The sequence below is a fragment of the Canis lupus genome, chromosome 19, assembly GCF_003254725.2.
Source record: "Canis lupus dingo isolate Sandy chromosome 19, ASM325472v2, whole genome shotgun sequence".
NCBI lineage: Eukaryota > Metazoa > Chordata > Mammalia > Carnivora > Canidae > Canis > Canis lupus.
The window spans coordinates 36,685,925-36,705,209 of NC_064261.1; the positions used below are offsets into that span (position 1 = coordinate 36,685,925).

Consider the following 19,285-nt stretch of genomic DNA (forward strand, 5'->3'; position numbering starts at 1 on the left):
ACAAAAGCAGAACATACAGTAGAGGGAAAAATCATGGATGCTACAAATCAAGAAGCTTTCAGAAATGTGTAAATATAGTAGTCTCCTTGTTGCATTTCACTGCAGAAGCCCTCTGATCCGACTTGATCACAAGTGGCCCAGTTAATCAAAATGTCAGAATACAGAATGAGAAAAATGTTCCTCATGCTCATTTGTGTTCCATGCAGAGGGAGCACAGAAGAGAGGTGGAAGGGAGGGACTGGAGCTGGATCACGGGATTAGATTCCCACTCTTTCAATTACCTGCTGGGGGACTTGTGTCTGTAGTGTCCCCATTTGTAAAAATGGGTGCAAGGATACTGCCTTTCTTATAGGATTGTAATGGAGATTAAGTGGGTGAGCACTGTAAGGGCTGTAGAGCAGTATCTGACACATGGTAAACACGATGCATTTGTTAAAATAACATTGTTGGTAGGGCCAAGGCCACTTTTTTGCCTAGGGATCCTATTATTAGAGTCTAGGCTTTTTTTTAGTGGGGGAGAGGGGGGCTTCGAACACATGGCTTATGCATTGTTTATGCATATGTCTTTGTTTGGGGTTTCTTAACAGTGTAACTAGAACTTAGTCACTTGGGAAACAATTTGTATGCAGAATGCCTCTTTGTTTAATACAATTCTCCAACTCCCACAATTTTTTTAGTTAGGCACCTATATTTCATTTGATCTTAAATATTTCTTTAGTGACTTGCCTTTATAGATGCTTTTAAAGCACTCTATTTTATATAAACAATTCTTTTGGTACACATTTTATCGGTTTACATAGCAGTTTAAAAATTAATCACCGTAAGTACTACTTGCATAAACATACTGAGTTACAAAAATGGCTCATTTATGGTGAGCATTCAACTCAACTGGTAAGAGAAGTAAGCATAGTTAGTGGAGAACTGTACTGGCTGCCAATGTTTGATGAATCGAATGTGGTTTAGTATGATTTCTAAGAAGAAATGGTGAGCATTGGTTAATCTGGCCAGTAGATTCAAATAAGGTTAATTGGAGATTCAAGTTCCATTAAGAATATTACTTTGGAATTTTATTTGCCATACTGGCTTCTCAATTCTTCAGAATTTAGCTCAAAGTATCGATTTTAATACAGAGAGGGCCTTGTTATTATGATTTGTTACCACCTCTAGTCCCCAAGATACCATTCTGGAAACTGGAATTACCACAGAACATTATTACCATTCTTAAGATTTTAATTTTTAGGTTAGATTTTTTTTTTCCTCAGCATGAATCTGTTTCCCTTTATGGTTTCCCAGAATTTGTCAACTAACCCATAGAATTATCCCTTTTTGTTTCTCCCTTACAATAATAATAACGAAAAAAAAAGAAAAGCTAAAAAATATCCGTGAAACTTTACTGTTTTTAAGGGACAAAGACTGGTTCCTGGTCCTAATAAATTATTTCCTTTTCTACTTTTTACAATCTATCTCCTAAAATCACAGTGGGTTCAACAATCTTCTTACAATATTTCTCTCCAAGTGGGCACTTAAGATTGTAGATAATCATTAGGCTGTATTCAGCAGATGATGCCTAATGCAGGTTTCTAAGACTGTAGAAAACTACTTAGAAATCCATTGTACTGAATCTCCAATCTATATGGGCAGATGCTGTAAGGCCAGTAATATTTGGGACCAGATGCACTGGTGGAGTTGCTGTACCCAAAAGCCACCACTCTCAACAAGGCTGGGCTGGACCAGCATGACTGAGTAGCTCTAAAGCATCCAGATAAGATATAAGACATCCACATAAGGAAAAGCTCAGAAGAAGGAGGTCATAAACTTCCCCTAGGTTTGTACAAAATAACTACCAACTTGCAGAATAAATTTGTATCATGTATTCATTATTCCATTCAACAAATAATTATAGAGCTTCCAAAGGTGCAAAGCAAGCACAGGCTGCTTTTACTTTAGCCAGTGCTCCACAGTATGTATTTGTGCCACCAGGAAATAAACAATCATGAGTCACATAATTAACAGACCCCCTGAAAAGCCAGCAACTCCATCTATCTGTGATTGTGAGCTATGGATGATAGAGGGCAGGCATCCCACTTTCTACCATTCTTTACAGAACTATTTACAGCCCATCTTTTAGAAGTGTTATTTAAATTAGGATGGCTCCTGGAAATAAAGACTATTTGGGGAGGAATATAAAGTATGTTGGCTGAAAATACCCAGTGAATAAACACTGAGTTCCATTGTTAGCATACACACCATTCCCTGCCATTTGGATATAGATTTCAGAAATTTGTGACAGCCAATGAAAAAGTTTAAATATCTATGGCACATGTGTTTATTATGGAAATAAGCCATCATGATTCATAAACGGGGACTATAGATCCTTAAATATTGTTCCAGAAAAGCCTGAAGTTAAACCAAGCAAAATGGAAAAATTCATGAACATGAAACAGCTGTTAAAAGTAATTATAATATTGGATCTTGATATGAGAGAGCAAAAGAAATACAACATTTTACAGATGCAAGATTCTCTCTGACAAACATTTGGTATGGTTGGGGCCAGGAAAGAGAATCGAGATAGACTAATTTTTTTCTGCATAAGTTTTGAGTCACAAATTATGAATTATGCTTTAATAGATAAAGGAGAGAGGAAATTAATTTAGGAGATGGGATCGATTGTACAATTCGGAGACTTGTTTTATTTTAATTTGGGGGGAAATTATACTTCGATGTTTGGCTTTATCGAACATCTTTCTTTCAGTGAAATGAACAGCAATTTCTCATTATTTCCCTGAGGATTCAGGGAAAGATGTTTATGCCAAAGTTCAGAAGGTAAGTTGGAAACACTGTCCCAGCCATCTGGAAAAGTGTTGTCCAGCAGAACTTCCTATGGTGATGGAAATGTTCTCTACATACACCATGTAATATGGTAGCTGCTGTCCATATGAGGCTTTTCAATCCTTCAAATGTGGCTAGTTTGACACAGGAACTTAATTTTCATTTAATTTTCAATTTCAATGGTATCACGTGGCTAGTGATTACAGGGCTGGGCAGTACAGTCTAGACAATTCGCTGTCTTTTCACTTTCAGCCAATTGCTCAGGCAGCTGGGGATTATTTTTTGTACATTATCCCTGTGAAATCTTACCCTTTGCTAGCTTAGCCTCAGAAGGGCTCTAAGTAAGGCTCATGGGAGCTTGTTTGAGCAAATATACACATTAATAGGATTTAGAAAACCCAGGAAACAGCAAAGATCAGCCTTCCAGGCCCCTTTGCCAATTCCTATGTCTCCCTGAAGTCAGGTGTGTTCTCTGGTGCTTTGTCAGGGACAGCTTTAAAATGATTCAAATTGTTTGACCTTCCATGACTTTGCATGCTAAGAAGAAAAGCAAAGACGAATTTCAGTGAGAGCGTTTAGACAACAAGAACCTGAAAAATACTGAAGCAGAATATGGGAAGAACTGTGTGTGAGGAGGCACTCTACATGGAGAGAGCTATGAAAGAAAAACAAGCCCCAGCAGAATCTTTGATTACAGAGAGAAGGAAGTAAAGAAATGTGTTTTGGTATTATGTAAAACTCTTCCTGTCTTATCATGGAATGCAAGATTACTAATACGATCCCCCAAAGTAATCAATTATTTCCAGGTTCCATTCCACGGTTTCACTTAGTTTACTAGAGGACACTTTCTGATGGCCCCTTTTACCTGTTTATTATTTGTTGATGTATTTCTTTATCTAAATGTAGCTTTAAAAAGTCAGAAATTTAAGAGATGTTCAATTTTAATGACATCCCTTGAGAAGGGAAAGGATCAGGGTTCTGATGCATGATGCTTTGCCTATGGAGATACTGGAAAATTTTGAACTGAAGTAACTTCTTGTCAATAGCATTTCAGTAGCAACGATTGTTTTCCATGTAAGCACCTACCTGGAGGAGCAGATCAGAAGTTGGTCTGATTCGCTGTTGGAACAGGATGCTTAATGTTCGATTCTGTTGTTCCAAATCAAACACTCTTGTTTTCAACTTTACACACTCCTCCCTTAGATCCTACAACAAATACAGAGAAAGAAAAAATCTATTACTGAAAGACAGCTTTGCATATTATAACCATATTTTATCTGATATTCCAGACACATTGGTATAAAAATAGTATTTTTATCCTTCAAAGCCCCAGGGAATAAATCACACACAATGTTTTCTTCCATAGCCCATTGTCTGATGGAATTATTATGTGCAGGGAGGACCAATTTAAAAAAAAAAAAGTACCTTGAAATCAGAAGTGCATTAATCTAGTATGCTATTTTTGAAGATGGTAAATGTTAGCGATATAAAGTCAATTTGAGTTTCCACCTATATATTCTGCCTTTTCACTGTCTTCATAAAAGCAATCATAAAGCACAAACCACAAGGACAATAATGTTTTTGCAGTGAATAGAGATTTGATGAACTAAAGAAACTATCACTTTTGATAGAGCCTTTTGCTGTCATTTGTAGAAACAAGTTGAAATTTTCAATGCTGGGGCTAATAGAGCCAGTGATGCATTTAGAGGGAGAGAAGCAACTCTGAAGTGAAGGCTTTAAAAGGCCACTTGAAACTTGTCCACATTCTGAACTGATGAATTTCCATGTATTTGGGGTGGTTCAGCCTGGTGCTAGGGAAGAAGTTGAGTAGCCATCCCTGGGCATCCTTCTGCAGCACCTGTTTTGAATAGCTCGAGGACCACAGAGACCTTTCCCTCCAGCTTTCAGAAGGGAAGCTATAACACAGGAGCTTTAGGATTCTCTGGAATCTGCCAATGAACTGCCTTCCAAACTAACCTGTGATAAAGATGCTTGTAGTACTTAAATGTCTACAAGAACTCTCTTTGATGGGGTTCAAGAAAGACCAAGGAGAATAATGCTCTAATTCAAAGTTCTTCAAAAGCTTCCCTTTTCTGCATGTCAAAGTTGGTCTTTCCCTACTTCCAAAATTTTTTGAAAAGGCTCTGCTCTTGCCATATAAAGAAGAATGTTCTGCTTTTGTTCTCCAAAGCTCTGTGCATCCCTGCCATCCTCTTCCCTCCCTTGCCATCATGTTCCCTTCTCACTCCCGTCTTCCATCCAGTCCAACTTTGGGATTTTTTGATTGATGTCCATTTCAAAATCTGTCTGTCTCCTCTCTGGTACTTTTATCTGGAGTCCCCCAAAGACCATTCATTTTTCCGAACTCCAGTAAGCCCCTGACACCTTTTATAGGACATATAGCATAGACTACCTTATACTGATTTTATCTTTCATGCCTAGTCTTAGCTTGTCAATTAGATGGCATGTTCCTCAAAGGCAAGCACAAGAAGACACTCCAATAAACAGCAGCAGAAGCAGATCCTTCTTCACTCTTTTATTCCATCACCTGGCAAAGTATCACATGTAGTGGGAACTTAATAAAGTGGGTGATTATTTTGTTAAACAGAATGATGATGACAAATTCTGCTCTCTGTGTGATTGAGGCTCTAAGTTTCTCAGAACTCCTAGTTTATGGATCTATATATTTTGATGTGGGGCAGATCCAGGGATTACTTGAGACTCTGCAAGCAAGACAGAGCACCAGGCAATAGCTCTGATCCCCAGGCACTAAACAAAGTCACAGAGGTGAGTGGGCCTGTCCGTAACCTTGTGTCCACCTAAGTGTGAAGCTAGACAGATCCAGCTTCTGAGGCTTTACCAGAGCCTCATTATATCCAGATTATATATTCATTTATTCTACTTACAGAGGGCAAGGAAATAGGCCATGGTGTGTCTCACTGTATAGTTTATACTCTCTTCACTTTTTTAGTCAAAGGGGTAGAGTTTATGCATAGGATGTTTCCAAATGATTGCTACCTACAAACGCAGAGCAGAGAAATGTCATGTTCAGAATGAAGCACCTGAGTCCAAGATCTAGGAGGGCAGCAGCCTCCAAAAGCAGAGGCAGGAATGTGTGTATGAGCATGAGCACATATGCCATTTGGCAAAGGTCCCTCTGGGGGTCCAGGCACTGCTCACATTAAAAGGCTAAACTTGTTCCCTTTATTTATAATTCAACCTCTGTCTGTGTCTCATTTACTCTACTTTTTGTTCTTAGCATGCATATAATTCTCTCTGCCCCCAAACACTAATTGTTTTTAGTACTGCTAATTAAGTAATTAATAAAACTTGACTGTGAAGTAAATAAATATTAATAGTACCTATTGGGTGGGAAAACATAATCATTCTCATTTGCAGGTGAAGAAATGGAAGCAGAAGCATATAGTGTGGATTTACAAGGAGAAAAGAGACCTGGAAGGAACAGGATTGAGGATCTTTTGCAGCAAAACTGAGATAACTTGAAAGAGTTCTTCAGATGAGTAAAAGAGAGAGAGAGAGAGGGAGAGAGAGAAGAATAAAAGAAAAAAAATCAATATACTTTATAGAGATTTTTTGTACAGGTGCCCAAATTTCAATGCCCATTACTGTTACTTAAGATAGTAAAAGTTCATTTAGCAGGAACACAATTTATTGACCTTGAGAACTGTTCATCACTCTTGGCTCATCTAGATTAGCACATGGCAGAGGAGGAAATGGAAGGCTTTAGGGGTGTGACTCTGGTCTTAAAATCATTAACGAACAGAATTGATCTGGTCCAAGAATCTGTAGACATAAAATAATTATTGCCTGTGTTGTTGTGATATTCTTGTTCTCTTTACTCAAGCTGTGGTTGGTAAGTGATGCCAGACAGTTATAATCTCAATAAACTGTATTCAAAACCATGCATGCGTGCCCATGGGCACATACATAAGCACAACCAGACTGGGCAGATGGAAAGAGAGAGAGAGAAAAAAAAAACAGCAATTTCTCTGACCACTGCAGTGAGACCTAGGCAGAGGGTGACAGTCAGCTGTCTGGATCCTCTGTACTTACAAAAGGAACCTGCTGACATACAGTAGCATATGACACATGGGGTCTCACTACAAGCATGGTTATTGTGACCCTGACCGTGATGGAGGTGAGACCTAGACTATCTTTCCCAAGTAAGGTGTCAGAAACAAATGAGCTCTCTGCTTAGATGCCATGATTTCCTCATTGAGGAGGCTGGGCCATCTGTTTTCTCACATTCTTCTTTTTTCCTAGTATGTCCCAGGCCCCAAGAGGAAGATCCCACTGAAAACATAGGGTTGTGTCTTCTGCAATAAAAGAGACCTGATGTGTAATTTCATCAGGAGCGAAATAATGCCAACAGTTTGACTACATATAGGAAAGTGCAGAGGTCTTTGGGTTCAAAAAAATAGCCAGAACTGTTTTCCTTGCAATCTGCATGTCATTATCAACTGGAAACAGAATATGGGATTAAAGCTGAATGTGAGGGCAGCCCTGGTGGCTCGGCGGTTTAGCGCTGCCTTCGGCCTGGGGCGTGATCCTGGAGTCACGGGATTGAGTCCTGCGTCAGGCTCCCTGCATGGAGCCTGCTTCTCCCTCTGCCTGTGTCTCTGCCTCTCTCTCTCTCTGTGTCTCTCCTGAATAAATAAATAAGATCTTTAAAAAAATAATAATTAAAGATGAATGTGAGGGCAAATATACTGAGCAATGTGATAAACTGTTCTAAAAGACCCTGTATATCTTGATCTCAAACGATAGCTTCCCTGGAGTATCCATGCAAATAATCCTGGCAAGTATCACCTGCACTCAGGGCTAAAGAAGATTCTGGATCTACTGCTATGTAGTACCTACAAGTACGGCTGCTTTAATGCATCATTTAGAACTAAAACTTTACCTGCTGAAGTCAGTTTAATAAAGTGTTGATTGCATAGAAGTAAGACATATTGTGACATCACTGGAATATTGATGAAAACTATTTAAATCTGATTTTATCACGTAAAAATGATATCATACTGGTAAAATTATTTCAGATGCAATGTGTATCGTGGGAATATACCACATTGGGAGTTAGGGGGTCTGGACTCCAGTCCTCCTTACCCACATGACCTGAGAATGTAACATATTCTGGTTTTGCCTCAGTTCCTTTATCTGTAAAACTGGGCTACTGGACAAAATTGGACTTTAAGAGAATGTGTGTCTCAGCTGCTTCATGAGATGGCTTTTAAACGGCCACTTCATTCCTTCCCTGAAGCTAAATGGCCACCATACCCACCAGTTTCTCCTTGTAACATTCCTTCAGTGGCTTTCACTGATACATCCCTTTCTTTGCCAAGGATGCAGACTTGTGTAAAAAGAAAAGCCAACTCTCAGACTAACCAAAGGCCTCAATGTCAAATATCTAAGAGGCAAGGCAGGTAACATAAACATGTACCTGAATCAGACCAGCCCCAACAAACAGGATGTGGTTAGTCCTGTGGCAAAGTGAAAACCGCAAACCTTCATCCCAAATGCATTCAGATTAAAACATTTCTCATCTGGGTGATAGCTAAACAGTTCATGTAATCATAGTAAATTAAGGCCATAACCAAGGCCAATTGACAATCTCGGGATTAAATGCTCTCTAAGGTCTCTGGCAATTGTAAAATTCTGGAGTCTAAAATAAGATGGATTCTGAGAAAGCTTGACTCCAGATTTAGAAAGTCAGTTTTGACTGCACACATGTCAGATCCTGAATATCTCTTTTGCTGACCAGGACTGGCAATGTTTCCAGAAGTTTTAAGAAATCCATTGGCTCCCTTGCCCTTTTGTTCTATTTCCTGCAGTCATATCTAATGATTGGATTCCAATCCATCTGTTGATTTCTGCAGTCCCATCTCTGCCTGCTGAACTACAGTAGGGGAAAAACAGTAAGTGATCCAATGGGACTGTTGATGTTGAACGTTGCAAAGGGAAGATTTGGAGTGTCACAACCCTAGTTTGAAGATATGGGCTTTGCCCCTTCTTGCATTCAGAACTATGGGAACACTATGTTCTTAGTTCTATCTTTTTTTTTTTAATTTTTATTTATTTATTTATGTATGATTGTCACAGAGAGAGAGAGAGAGGCAGAGACACAGGCAGAGGGAGAAGCAGACTCCATGCACCGGGAGCCCGATGTGGGATTCGATCCCAGGTCTCCAGGATCGCGCCCTGGGCCAAAGGCAGGCGCTAAACCACTGCGCCACCCAGGGATCCCTCTTAGTTCTATCTTATAGGGTTGCAGTGAGAACAAAATGGCTTAGAGGATTTAAAGTGCTGGACATGAGGTCTGACTCCTTTTAAGTGCATAGCAAGTATAAACAGACCCTCTTCAGGGAACTGGATCCTATATACACCATTGCCAGCTGAATGGACACAGGTGGCCCAACTGCCCCTCCATTAGGGAAATATGTAGAAGTTTGGAGTTCTTTCAGATACAAGCTCCAAAACTGTGCCCTGCTTCTATCTGGTGGCTGCATTGCTGGATTCTCTCATATGGAGCCTTATTCCATGTTGGTAAAGAAAAAACACCATATAAATATTTAGTTATCTTAAAGATCATGCAGACAAAGCTCAAGTTGATATGTTGAAAAATGACTCAAGAAAAAAAAGATTTTCTTCCAAGTTTGATGATAGTGGCAAAACACAAAAAACAAAAAATAACAGTAAAGAACTCAGGACAGTTACGTTTTCAGTGAGTGTAATTGACCTAATGAAGATAAAATATATTTCAGACAAATATATGAGCTTGCCCTGAATTATTGATTTTGCTTGCACTTGTAGCCTCGCACCTATGATTTGGAATCATAAATGGAAGTGAGCTGGGTTTAATGTTGTCACTTTAGCTTTATTGATCTAAAGGAGGGACAATCTGCTGTCTTAAGGGAATCCACAGGTTTCTGAGACAGATTGAATTACTTGACTAGGACAGTATATGTACATTTAACAGAAACTGATAAGTTCAGGGAAATAAATTTTTTTTATCAGTATTGAGAAAAAGAAGTACACTGTGTTATTTCAAGATGCTTATCTGGGCCAGTTGATGATATGCCAGGAAAATGCTTTTTTGGTTGCTCATGGCAGGTTTGCTTTGTGTCATAACAAACGATATATTCTAAAACTGCATGGTTATGACTGTAATTTCACCTCAAAAAAAATCTTTTTGGTGACTTAGATAAATCACTCAAGATTTCTGCTTTCACTCTGTGCCAGCTACATCCCTCTTTAGAATTAGTTTTCTCATCTGCATTTGGAGTACATTTTATTTCCTGTATTGTGCTCTTAATTAAAAAGAAATTTGAGTCTCTTTGTGTCAATTTTACAGTCTCTATAAAAACTGGGAGGTACACGTTTCTGCAGAACATGATTCTTTTGGAATCTTTGAAAATCCTGGCATCTCCTCCTGCCTCAGAGTGTCCCTGAGGTATGCTATCTCACACAGTAGCATGTCTTTCTGTGTCTTACTGCTTAACTGTACCAAGGTAGATTTATCTGTTTACTAGTTATTACTTGGATTTGTGTAGCTATTTTTTGTGGCTGACCTGAAGGGTCTCATTTTCCTTTATATTGTACCATACAGCTTCCTTGTCTCTTTCCTGAGGCACCATTAAAAAAAGACAGGCATGAGAAGTTTTCGACAGTTACACACCGAGCTACAACAGTGCTTCCTTCATTCCTTAAGTTTATAATTAAATGAGCACAGTTTCTAACAGGAGGAAAGCAAATGAGAAATTAAAGCCTTTGAAAAAGAAAAAAAAAATTTCAAATACGCTGTGACAGAAATTATGAGATGCCCTTCAGTATGTTTCTCCCCTTCTCCTACAATACTATGAAAATCCATTTTCAGCTGGGCACCTACCCAGAATAAAGACTTCACTGTCAGCTTCTCTAGGTGTGGCTGTGCGGTTAAGGTCTGCTCAAGGAGATGTAAATGGGGAGGTAAGAAAGCTCTTGGAAGTCTCTCTTAAAAGGCACCTTGTGTGTGCCCTTTATCTTCTTGTTTTCTTCAGCTTTTCCTCATTCCTGATGGCTGGAATGTAGATGTGATGACTGGCGCTAGAGCAGTCATTTTAACCATGAGGTGACCTTGGGAATGGAGGCCACATCCCATAGAATAACAAGATAGAAACCAGAGACACTCAAAACCACATGGACTTTATGGAGCAGAGTAACCATAGCAACCCTATACTGCCTACCTATAGATTTTGTTATGAGGAAGAAATAGTATTTTAGCCTATTTAAGTCACTAGTAGTTTGGATCTCTGTTACTCACAATGGAATCTAATTCAAATGAATAGGTATAGTCAGATCTCTCTATTTATGCAATATTAATGTAAAACCTGCACCAGTTAAAATCATTTGAAACAGAAAGCATGATTTAACAAAAGCAGTTGAGGAGAAAGTCTAGCAAAAATAATATCACAATGCCTCTATAGTATAAATTAACAATAATATTTATCTCCAATGAGAAGTGGTCAATCCCTAATAAAATAATTTTTAAATAAAAAATCAAAATGTCAAAATTATTTTGCTATCATTAGCCATGTACTCCAGAATATGCCACACAATCTAAGACTTTCTCTTATAGAAAAGGTCTCCATCTCACAGAGAGGTAATTCAGAACAAACAAAATCTGAAAGAACTAGAATTCAGCCTCTGAGAAACATTATAGAAAGAGATAAGAAAATTTCAATAAAACGTGCCAAAATAGCCAAATTTGGACAATAACTTGCATCGGCCCACTCTGGCCCCAAAACATAATCTTCTATTGTCTGAAGAGAGAATAGAGACATGGCAAAGGAGAAGGCATACAAAGCTCATGCTCAAAAATTATTTGTTTTTATTCCTCAACTTCACTGAAGAATAATTAAATAACTGTATATATTTAAAGGGTAAAATGTCATGATTTGATATATCTTACGTGGTGGAATGATTACCAAGATCTAGATAATTAACACATCCACACCTCACATAGTTGTTTCTTTGTTTGTTTGGTGGTGAACTCGACTGTCAGCAACTTTCAAGTATATGATATTGCCATTTGCTTTTTATTTGCCACAAACCAATTTCTATAGGAATTATTCCGCATACTTCCCATCTTAGGATGACCACTACAGTTCTGGGAGGTGGGAACTTTAGAGAAGAGGGACCAAGACCCAGAGAAATTAAATAACTTCTTAACCTCCAAGAATTTTAGGCTTCTGTTAAATGTTGTCCATCAAAGGCTATTCATTTTACAGGAATTGAAGGAATCCACCAACTTAAATAATATCTGCATTTACTAAATAAATGGGTCCGTGGAAATCTTCCACCTTCTGCTACTTTACCAAGATGAAAAGTATTCAAGTATTCAAACCATCCTGAATTTTAGGATTCTGTTGGTCACTGAAGTTACTTTGTATGCCCGTCTAAAACACACACAATTTTAACTTAAGTGAATAAACAGAAAAGTATTGCATCTATCAATCACAATTTCCTGGTTTGACAATATGAGTTCCAACCTATTCACATAAGTACCTTGAAGATAATAAGCCAGAAAGTGACCTACCTTTTGAGTGAGCAGAGCTTGAACAACTTGGTTGGCTACCTTTAAAAAATAAAGAAAAGAGGTGTCGTTTAGAATAACAAGACTTTATACGCATGGACTGTAATTTACCAATACGTTTCCCTCAGCTTATTCTACTTAATTAGCTCCTCATTTGCCTCTTTTCTTTCTGTTTAGAGGACCTGATTCTTTTCATAATAAGCCTATCCTTCTAGGTAATATTTTGCTTTTTTCCAGAGGTGACCTTGTTGCTAATTAAGATGGTTAGGTTGGAAAGATCATTCATATCTTGACTTCTACATTTCCATATTTGGAAAAATAATATCCTTTCATATGTAAAGTACTCCAAGATGGCTAAAAAATGATACAGTGTAAAACACGATCCTAATTATCTGTACACACAGTTTCTACACTTTGCTGATTTACAGTGTCCTTTGCCTCTCCTTCCCCTTCTTCAGCTGTGTGACTATTTCACTACTTAAAATGACTTGGGATAGAGATAGGTTCGAATGGTGGAGAACCAGAGCAGCCCATTGTTTTCTGTGTGCTCTGTTTACATCCTCCATGGTTGCATTTACTCCATCCTCTTGTCACTGCTACCCGCAGCAGAATCTGGTAGTGTTTACTCTAACATCTATTTCTCCTTTCTCCTAAGTAATAAACTCTGATTTTTGTTGTTGTTGTTGTTGTTGGGTACATTCAAATACAGTTCCCAGACTTCCTTGTAGATAAGTGTCACTTTGTGACAAATTCCTGGCCAATGAGTTATAAATAGACTTTTTTTCTTGGTCTCATAGGGAGTCTCTAAAGAAGAACCTCGCTCTTTCTCCTCCTTTTCCTGTCTGGGATATGAAAGTGATGGCTGGAACCTCAGCAGCCCCCTTAACAATGAAATTAACACATTAAGTATTTTTGGGCAGAAAAATGGGATGAGCTCGGTTCTGATGATGTAGGGAGTTGCACTGTCTATCTCTGAACTTCTATGTGAGAGAGGGGAAAAAAATCTGTTATTTTGAGTTTCTTTCAATACACAACCAAATAGAATTCCTACTAATAGATGAACATAATTCTAATTTTCTTCAGGTATCAGACAGCTTCAGGCAGTAGGAGAAGCTAGGCCCCTCTCAGACTAATGAGGTGAATCTTGATTAATCTAAACCAAACTTGGCAACTCCATTCCCTTTCAGTGAATAGTTTAGCAGTGGGTGTGTGGCACCATTCCAGCTAAGAGCCACATATAAAACCAGTAACTTGTCCCTGGTATTTGCAAAGATCTGACATTTTCTCCAGATAACCATTTCATCACTTCTCTATATATTTGTGCTAAGATTTCTTTTTCAGCTGCAGATACCAAAAACACTGCGCAGGAAGCCACTTACTTAATTTCACTATAACCATGAAGCTATGCACCCATATGGCTACTCTTGATACAATTAAGGTGGGCAGATGAATTATGTAGTATTTTTCAGCCAGTACATGAACTGTGTACATTTAAGTGATCATTGAAACTTAGAGCATTAAAGACCAAGTCATAATATTTTAAAGTCCTAGATATCAGGTACTTCAGTTCATTCGTTTCTTCCTTCATTTTTTTTTAAATATAAATCTGTATTTATAAAGCTAGATGACTGGGATATGCTCCTTGGTTTCAGAGAGAATATAACTTGTAGGAAGTAGGCAAGAACACAATTATAACACAGTGTGATAAGCATGTAATCATCTTGGTAATTCTCATATTCAACCAAAGGCTGAGGGACATGCTTTCATCTTTTTCTCTTGATAACCAATTTACTCTTGGTGATACTAAACTATGTGTGCTTGTTTCCCTGTTTAGTATAGTGGAACAGATTAGGGTAAGAATGTTTTCATGGAGCTTAATTGTTTTTTGACTCAATATTGACAAAGTAGCACATCCTTAATGACAGTTGGCTACCAGTAAGTCTCACAGAAAATTAAAACACAGGCTGCCATCAACTGTGGATAGGAGGCATTCATAGCACAAGCGATACATGATTAAAATCAAATTACCTATAACTGATTAGTTGAACTGTAGGCACAAAAGGCTTTTTTTTTCTTTTTTCTATCAGAATCCTTTCCAAATCTACATTGTTGACATTAAGTAAATGAGAGGGACCTTTCATTGAAAGTAACTATAGTTTTGAAGAAAAAGCATTACTTATTTTTTTAAGTCCAGTCCAAGTTAAAGAAAACTACCTAAGGACACTTGTAGACCAAAGTAAACCATATTTCCCTTAACTGGTGCCTTTTCTTTTTCCTTTATCACTTGATTTATATATGGCCATAACAGTGATAAATGTTATTCAATCATACAAATTGACCAATAGTGTCATCTTAAAAATCTTTCAGTTTTTAAACGTTCATTCCAATTCATAAGTTACTGAAGATTTAAAGTCAAAGGATAGGTCATCTATTTTATTCTTGGCAAATTAAAAACAAAAAACATACAACAGAAGAGTTCAACTATTCATGCAGCTTGAATCAGGAACAACGTACCAAAATTAATTCACACCATAAATAATTTAATTCTTTTAGATCTCAAACTTTGGATTTGATTTACATTCTCATAAAACTGCCTAATATCAATATTTTCTTTTCTTCCTCCAAACTGGTCCCTCACTTAAACCGGGCTGTGGAACAGTGGTCACACAAAATAGCTCTCTACATGATTTAACAGGAGACATAAATGAATATCCTAACTGTAACGGCCCGCAGGAGGAAATACGTTCTATCTTTGCAATCCGAGTATGTTGCCTTATGGGCTTATAGGCTCCATCTCTGACACAGTTCCTTCTGGCATGTATTTTGGACAATTGTTCTACCTAATAATTGAACAAAGATACACGAATGCATTATTTCTTCACCTACTGACGTGGGGTTATATTACCCAGAAGGACTCACAGATCCTCTGCAGAAGAGCAGTCCAGTTTGTACAAATGCTTTCCTGGGTTCTGTCTATAAAGACAGTTTCCTGGGTTTCATTACTACTTTTACTGGCTAAGTTTCCCTGAAGCATCAATAGAACAGCTGTTTGGAGATTGTGCCTGCAACCTCTAATAGGTTCACAAGATGACCCCTGGAATGGGCCCCTGCCCTCATCATAGAATTATGCTCTGAGCACTTGGGTTGCAAATAATCACACACCCGCAGGCCCAGCTAATGAGAACAAATAACTTGTAGTGTCACCTGACAGCTTTCCTCTCCAAAGAAAGGAAAAATAGCAGCTGGGCTGGGCCAGGGGGACTTGAGACAAGCAGAGCAAAGCTGACAGTCCTTAAGCCTCTGGCTTGTTTTACAACCTGCCTCAGGCTCTCTGTGGAGACCTCCCCGCTTTACCTCTGGTGGGGCAGGGCTGCAGAGGAGCAGGAGGTGCCAAGGAGAGGGCCCTGGTACCTCTCCCCCTCTCAGTAAGCATTCTCTCCAACAAGCCAGTTCCTCTGCTACCTGGCCCTTCTTCTACCCACACAAGTCTTTGTTCTTCTCCATCAGTCTTGTAGGGGTCGTGTCCATGCCTCCAGCCCCACTGAACTCTCCAGGAAGCAGGTGCGCAGGAGGAGGAGGGCGTTGTCTGTTCTTCTTTTCAAAATAGTCCCTGAGGCTGAGTGAGAAGCCACACTCGGGACTTATTCCAAGAGGGAGCCAATTTTCACCAAATCCAGAGGACAGTGAGGGCGGGATGGAGGCTGGCAGAGTGAGGAACTCAAAAGTCACCAAGCTTTGACAGGGCTCCTCCTGCCTCATGCTTTTGCTTTTTGTCCTTGCAAAGGATATCCTTTTATCATGCAAAGCAACTGCCACATCAGCAAGCTCATTTAAAAACCTAATTGAAGGAGGACAAGTTTTGGAAAATGTGCCTTGGAGAAGTTTTAGATGCTTCTGAGTTTGTTTTATCATACTGAGGCAGCTGGGGACAAGTGGGAGGAGCATGGGGGCAGAATCAAAAGGACTTGGGTTCAAATCAGTAGTGTATAATGTGTTGATTATACACTGATGTGTACGAGGATGAGGGACTAGCATGACTCACTCATCTGTGAAGTAGTGGACCTGGCCACCTCTCAACTTGTGAAAAACGCAGGAGATGACAGATATAACATTGGGCAGTACCTGATACAAAGCAGTCCTCCGTAAAAGTTAAGTCTGAATCTGAGCACTTGAACTTCAAACAATAAAATGCATTTTTAGGTAAGTAAGAAAAGATGGTTTTAGAATAAGAGATTTTATTTGTATAAGAATGAAATGTGTGTGTGTGTAATATGTATGTTTAAATAAAAATCACTAAGAACCTATATTATTTTTTGCTCTGTAAAATACTGGGAGTGGGAGAAATTCATCTAAATATGTATGTGGGATCACAGGGAAAATTAATTGGGAAATTAATTTGGGGATGATAATCTCCATTTATTCATTTAGTCATATGACAAATACACATTAAGTGCACAGTGGGCCACAGATTGTGCTGAATCTTAGAGAAATATGGTGAATAGAGCCAAGGTGCTGCCTCATGGTGGCTAGCGTTCAGAGCAGACACAGGAAGTCCATCCTCTGTTGATTTCATGGTCCATTCCTAAAATGGGCATTTGAAGCATGTGAGAGCCACAAGCAGGATCATTATCTCCCATCTCCATCGATCAAGAGGTTGTTTTTCAAGATTACTTAGGGCCCAGGAGAGGGACATGCACTGAGTATGTTTGGTGATTCCACAATCCAACCCTGGTCTATAGCATATGAACCAGAGAGGAAGGTCAGAACTGTTCTTAACCATTTACCTTTGCTTTTATTTGGCTTTGGTTTAAAAAATATTTTGGTGCTTTTTTTTTTTTCTTTTCTTTTTTTGAACTACCTCCATTTCCTGCCTTCATGCTCTGAAATAAAGAGCACAAAGAAGTAAGAGAAGAACTCAAATCTGGCATTCTCATGGACTATAAGGAACTCTGGCTCTACTCTGATGGTTTGAAGGGGAGGGTAGGTTCTCCAAATGCTGCATGCAAAAACTTTGCCAGGCAAGTCTGATAAATTGCCAATTTCCTTACCCTTCACTCTGCTTGCGAATAGCTGAATAAGGTCTGGTACTTGGCATTTTAATTTTTTTCTGCGTCAAATTTATTTTATTTTTTCTTTTCCAAGTATTTATTTATTTATAAATATTTTATTTATTTATGTGGAACACAGAGAGACAGAGACATAGGCAGAGGGAGAAGCAGGCTCCCCGTAGGGAGCCTGATGCGGGACTCGATCCCAGGACCCCGGGATCGTGACCTGAGCAGAAAGCAGATGCTCAACCATTGAACCACCCAGGCATCCCTCCAAAGTTTTTCTTTAAATTCTAGTTATCATGCAGTGTAATACTAGTTTCAAGTGTAGAATTTAGTGATTCATCACTTACATACAACACCTGGTGCTCATCACAAGTGCCCTCCTTAATACTTATCACCCATTTAATAATCCCCACCACCAACCACCTCCCCTCCAGTAACCCTCGGTGTGTTCTCTATATTGTTTGTTTTCTGGTTTGCCTCCCTTTTTTCCCCTATGTTCATGTGTTTTGTTTCTTAAATTGCACATATGCTTGAAATCACATAGTATCTGTCTTTCTCTGACTTATTTTCCTTAGCATAATACACTCCAACTCTATCCAACTCATTGCAAACCACAAGATTTCACTCTTTTTGTTGCTGAGTAATATTCATTGTATATCATACCACATCTTCTGTATCCATTCATCAGTTGATGGGCATTTGGGCTCTTCCCATAATTTGGTTATTATTGATAATGCTGCTCTAAACAAATGTGCCCCTTTGTTTTTTTTTTTTTTTTTAAGATTGATTGATTGATTCATAAGAGACAGAGAGAGAGGCAGAGACACAGACAGAGGGAGAAGCAGGCTCTCTGCAGAGAGCCAGATATGGGACTCGATCCTGGAACTCCAGAATCATGCCCTGAGCTGAAGGCAGATGCTCAACTACTGAGCCATCCAGGTGTCCCACATGTGCCCCTTTGTATCAGTATTTTTCCATCCTTTGGATAAATACCTAGTAGTACAATTGCTGGGTCACAGGGTAGTTCTATTTTTAACTTTTTGTGGAACCTCCAAAGGGTTTTCCAGAGTGGCTGCACCAGTCTGCATTCCCACTGATAGTGTAAGAGGGTTCCCCTTTCTCTACATCCTTGTCAACATCTGTTGTTTCCTGTATTGTTAATTTTAGCCATTTTGACAGATGTGAGGTGATGCCTCATTGTAGTTTTGATTTGTATTTCCCTGATGATGAGTGATGTTGAGCATCTTTTCATGTGTCTGTTGGCCATCTAGATGTCTTCTTTGAAAAAATATCTATTCATGTCATCTGCCCATTTTTAACTGGATTATATGGTTTTTTTTTTTTTGGTGTTGAGTTGTGTAAGTTCTTTATATATGATGCCTACTAACCCTTTATCAGATATGTCATTTGCAAATATCTTCTTCCATTTTGAAGATTGTCTTTTAGTTTTGTTGATTGGTTCCTTTACTGTGCAGAAGCTTTTTATCTTGATGACGTCACAATAGTTTATTTTTATTTTTGTTTCCCTTGCCTTGGGAGATGTATCTACTAAGAAGTTGCTACAGCCAATGTCAGAGAGGTTACTGCCTGTGTTCTCTGGGATTCTGATGGCTTCCTGTCTCACATTTAGGTTTTTCATCCATTCTACATTTATTTATGTATATGATTAATAAAGTGGTCCAGTTTCATTCTTTTTACATGTTGCTGTCCAGTTTTCCCAACACCATTTGTTGAAGAGACTGTTATTTTCCCATTAGATATTCTTTTCTACTTTGTCAAAGACTAGTTGACCATATAGTTGTGGGTCTAT

General features: G+C 38.7%; 1 protein-coding gene across 10 annotated transcripts in view; it reads right to left on the reverse strand.

The window, feature by feature from the left end:
* Positions 1–19,285, reverse strand: part of NCKAP5 (NCK associated protein 5) — a 960,379-nt gene that overhangs the window by 180,736 nt on the left and 760,358 nt on the right. For all 10 annotated transcript variants that reach the window (XM_049097384.1, XM_049097386.1, XM_049097387.1 and 7 more), the window contains 2 exons: positions 12,425–12,463; positions 3,916–4,035 (listed from right to left, as the gene is read on the reverse strand). In XM_049097384.1, coding sequence (XP_048953341.1) covers positions 3,916–4,035; positions 12,425–12,463 — 159 coding nt within the window. The remainder of the gene's footprint in view (positions 1–3,915; positions 4,036–12,424; positions 12,464–19,285) is intronic.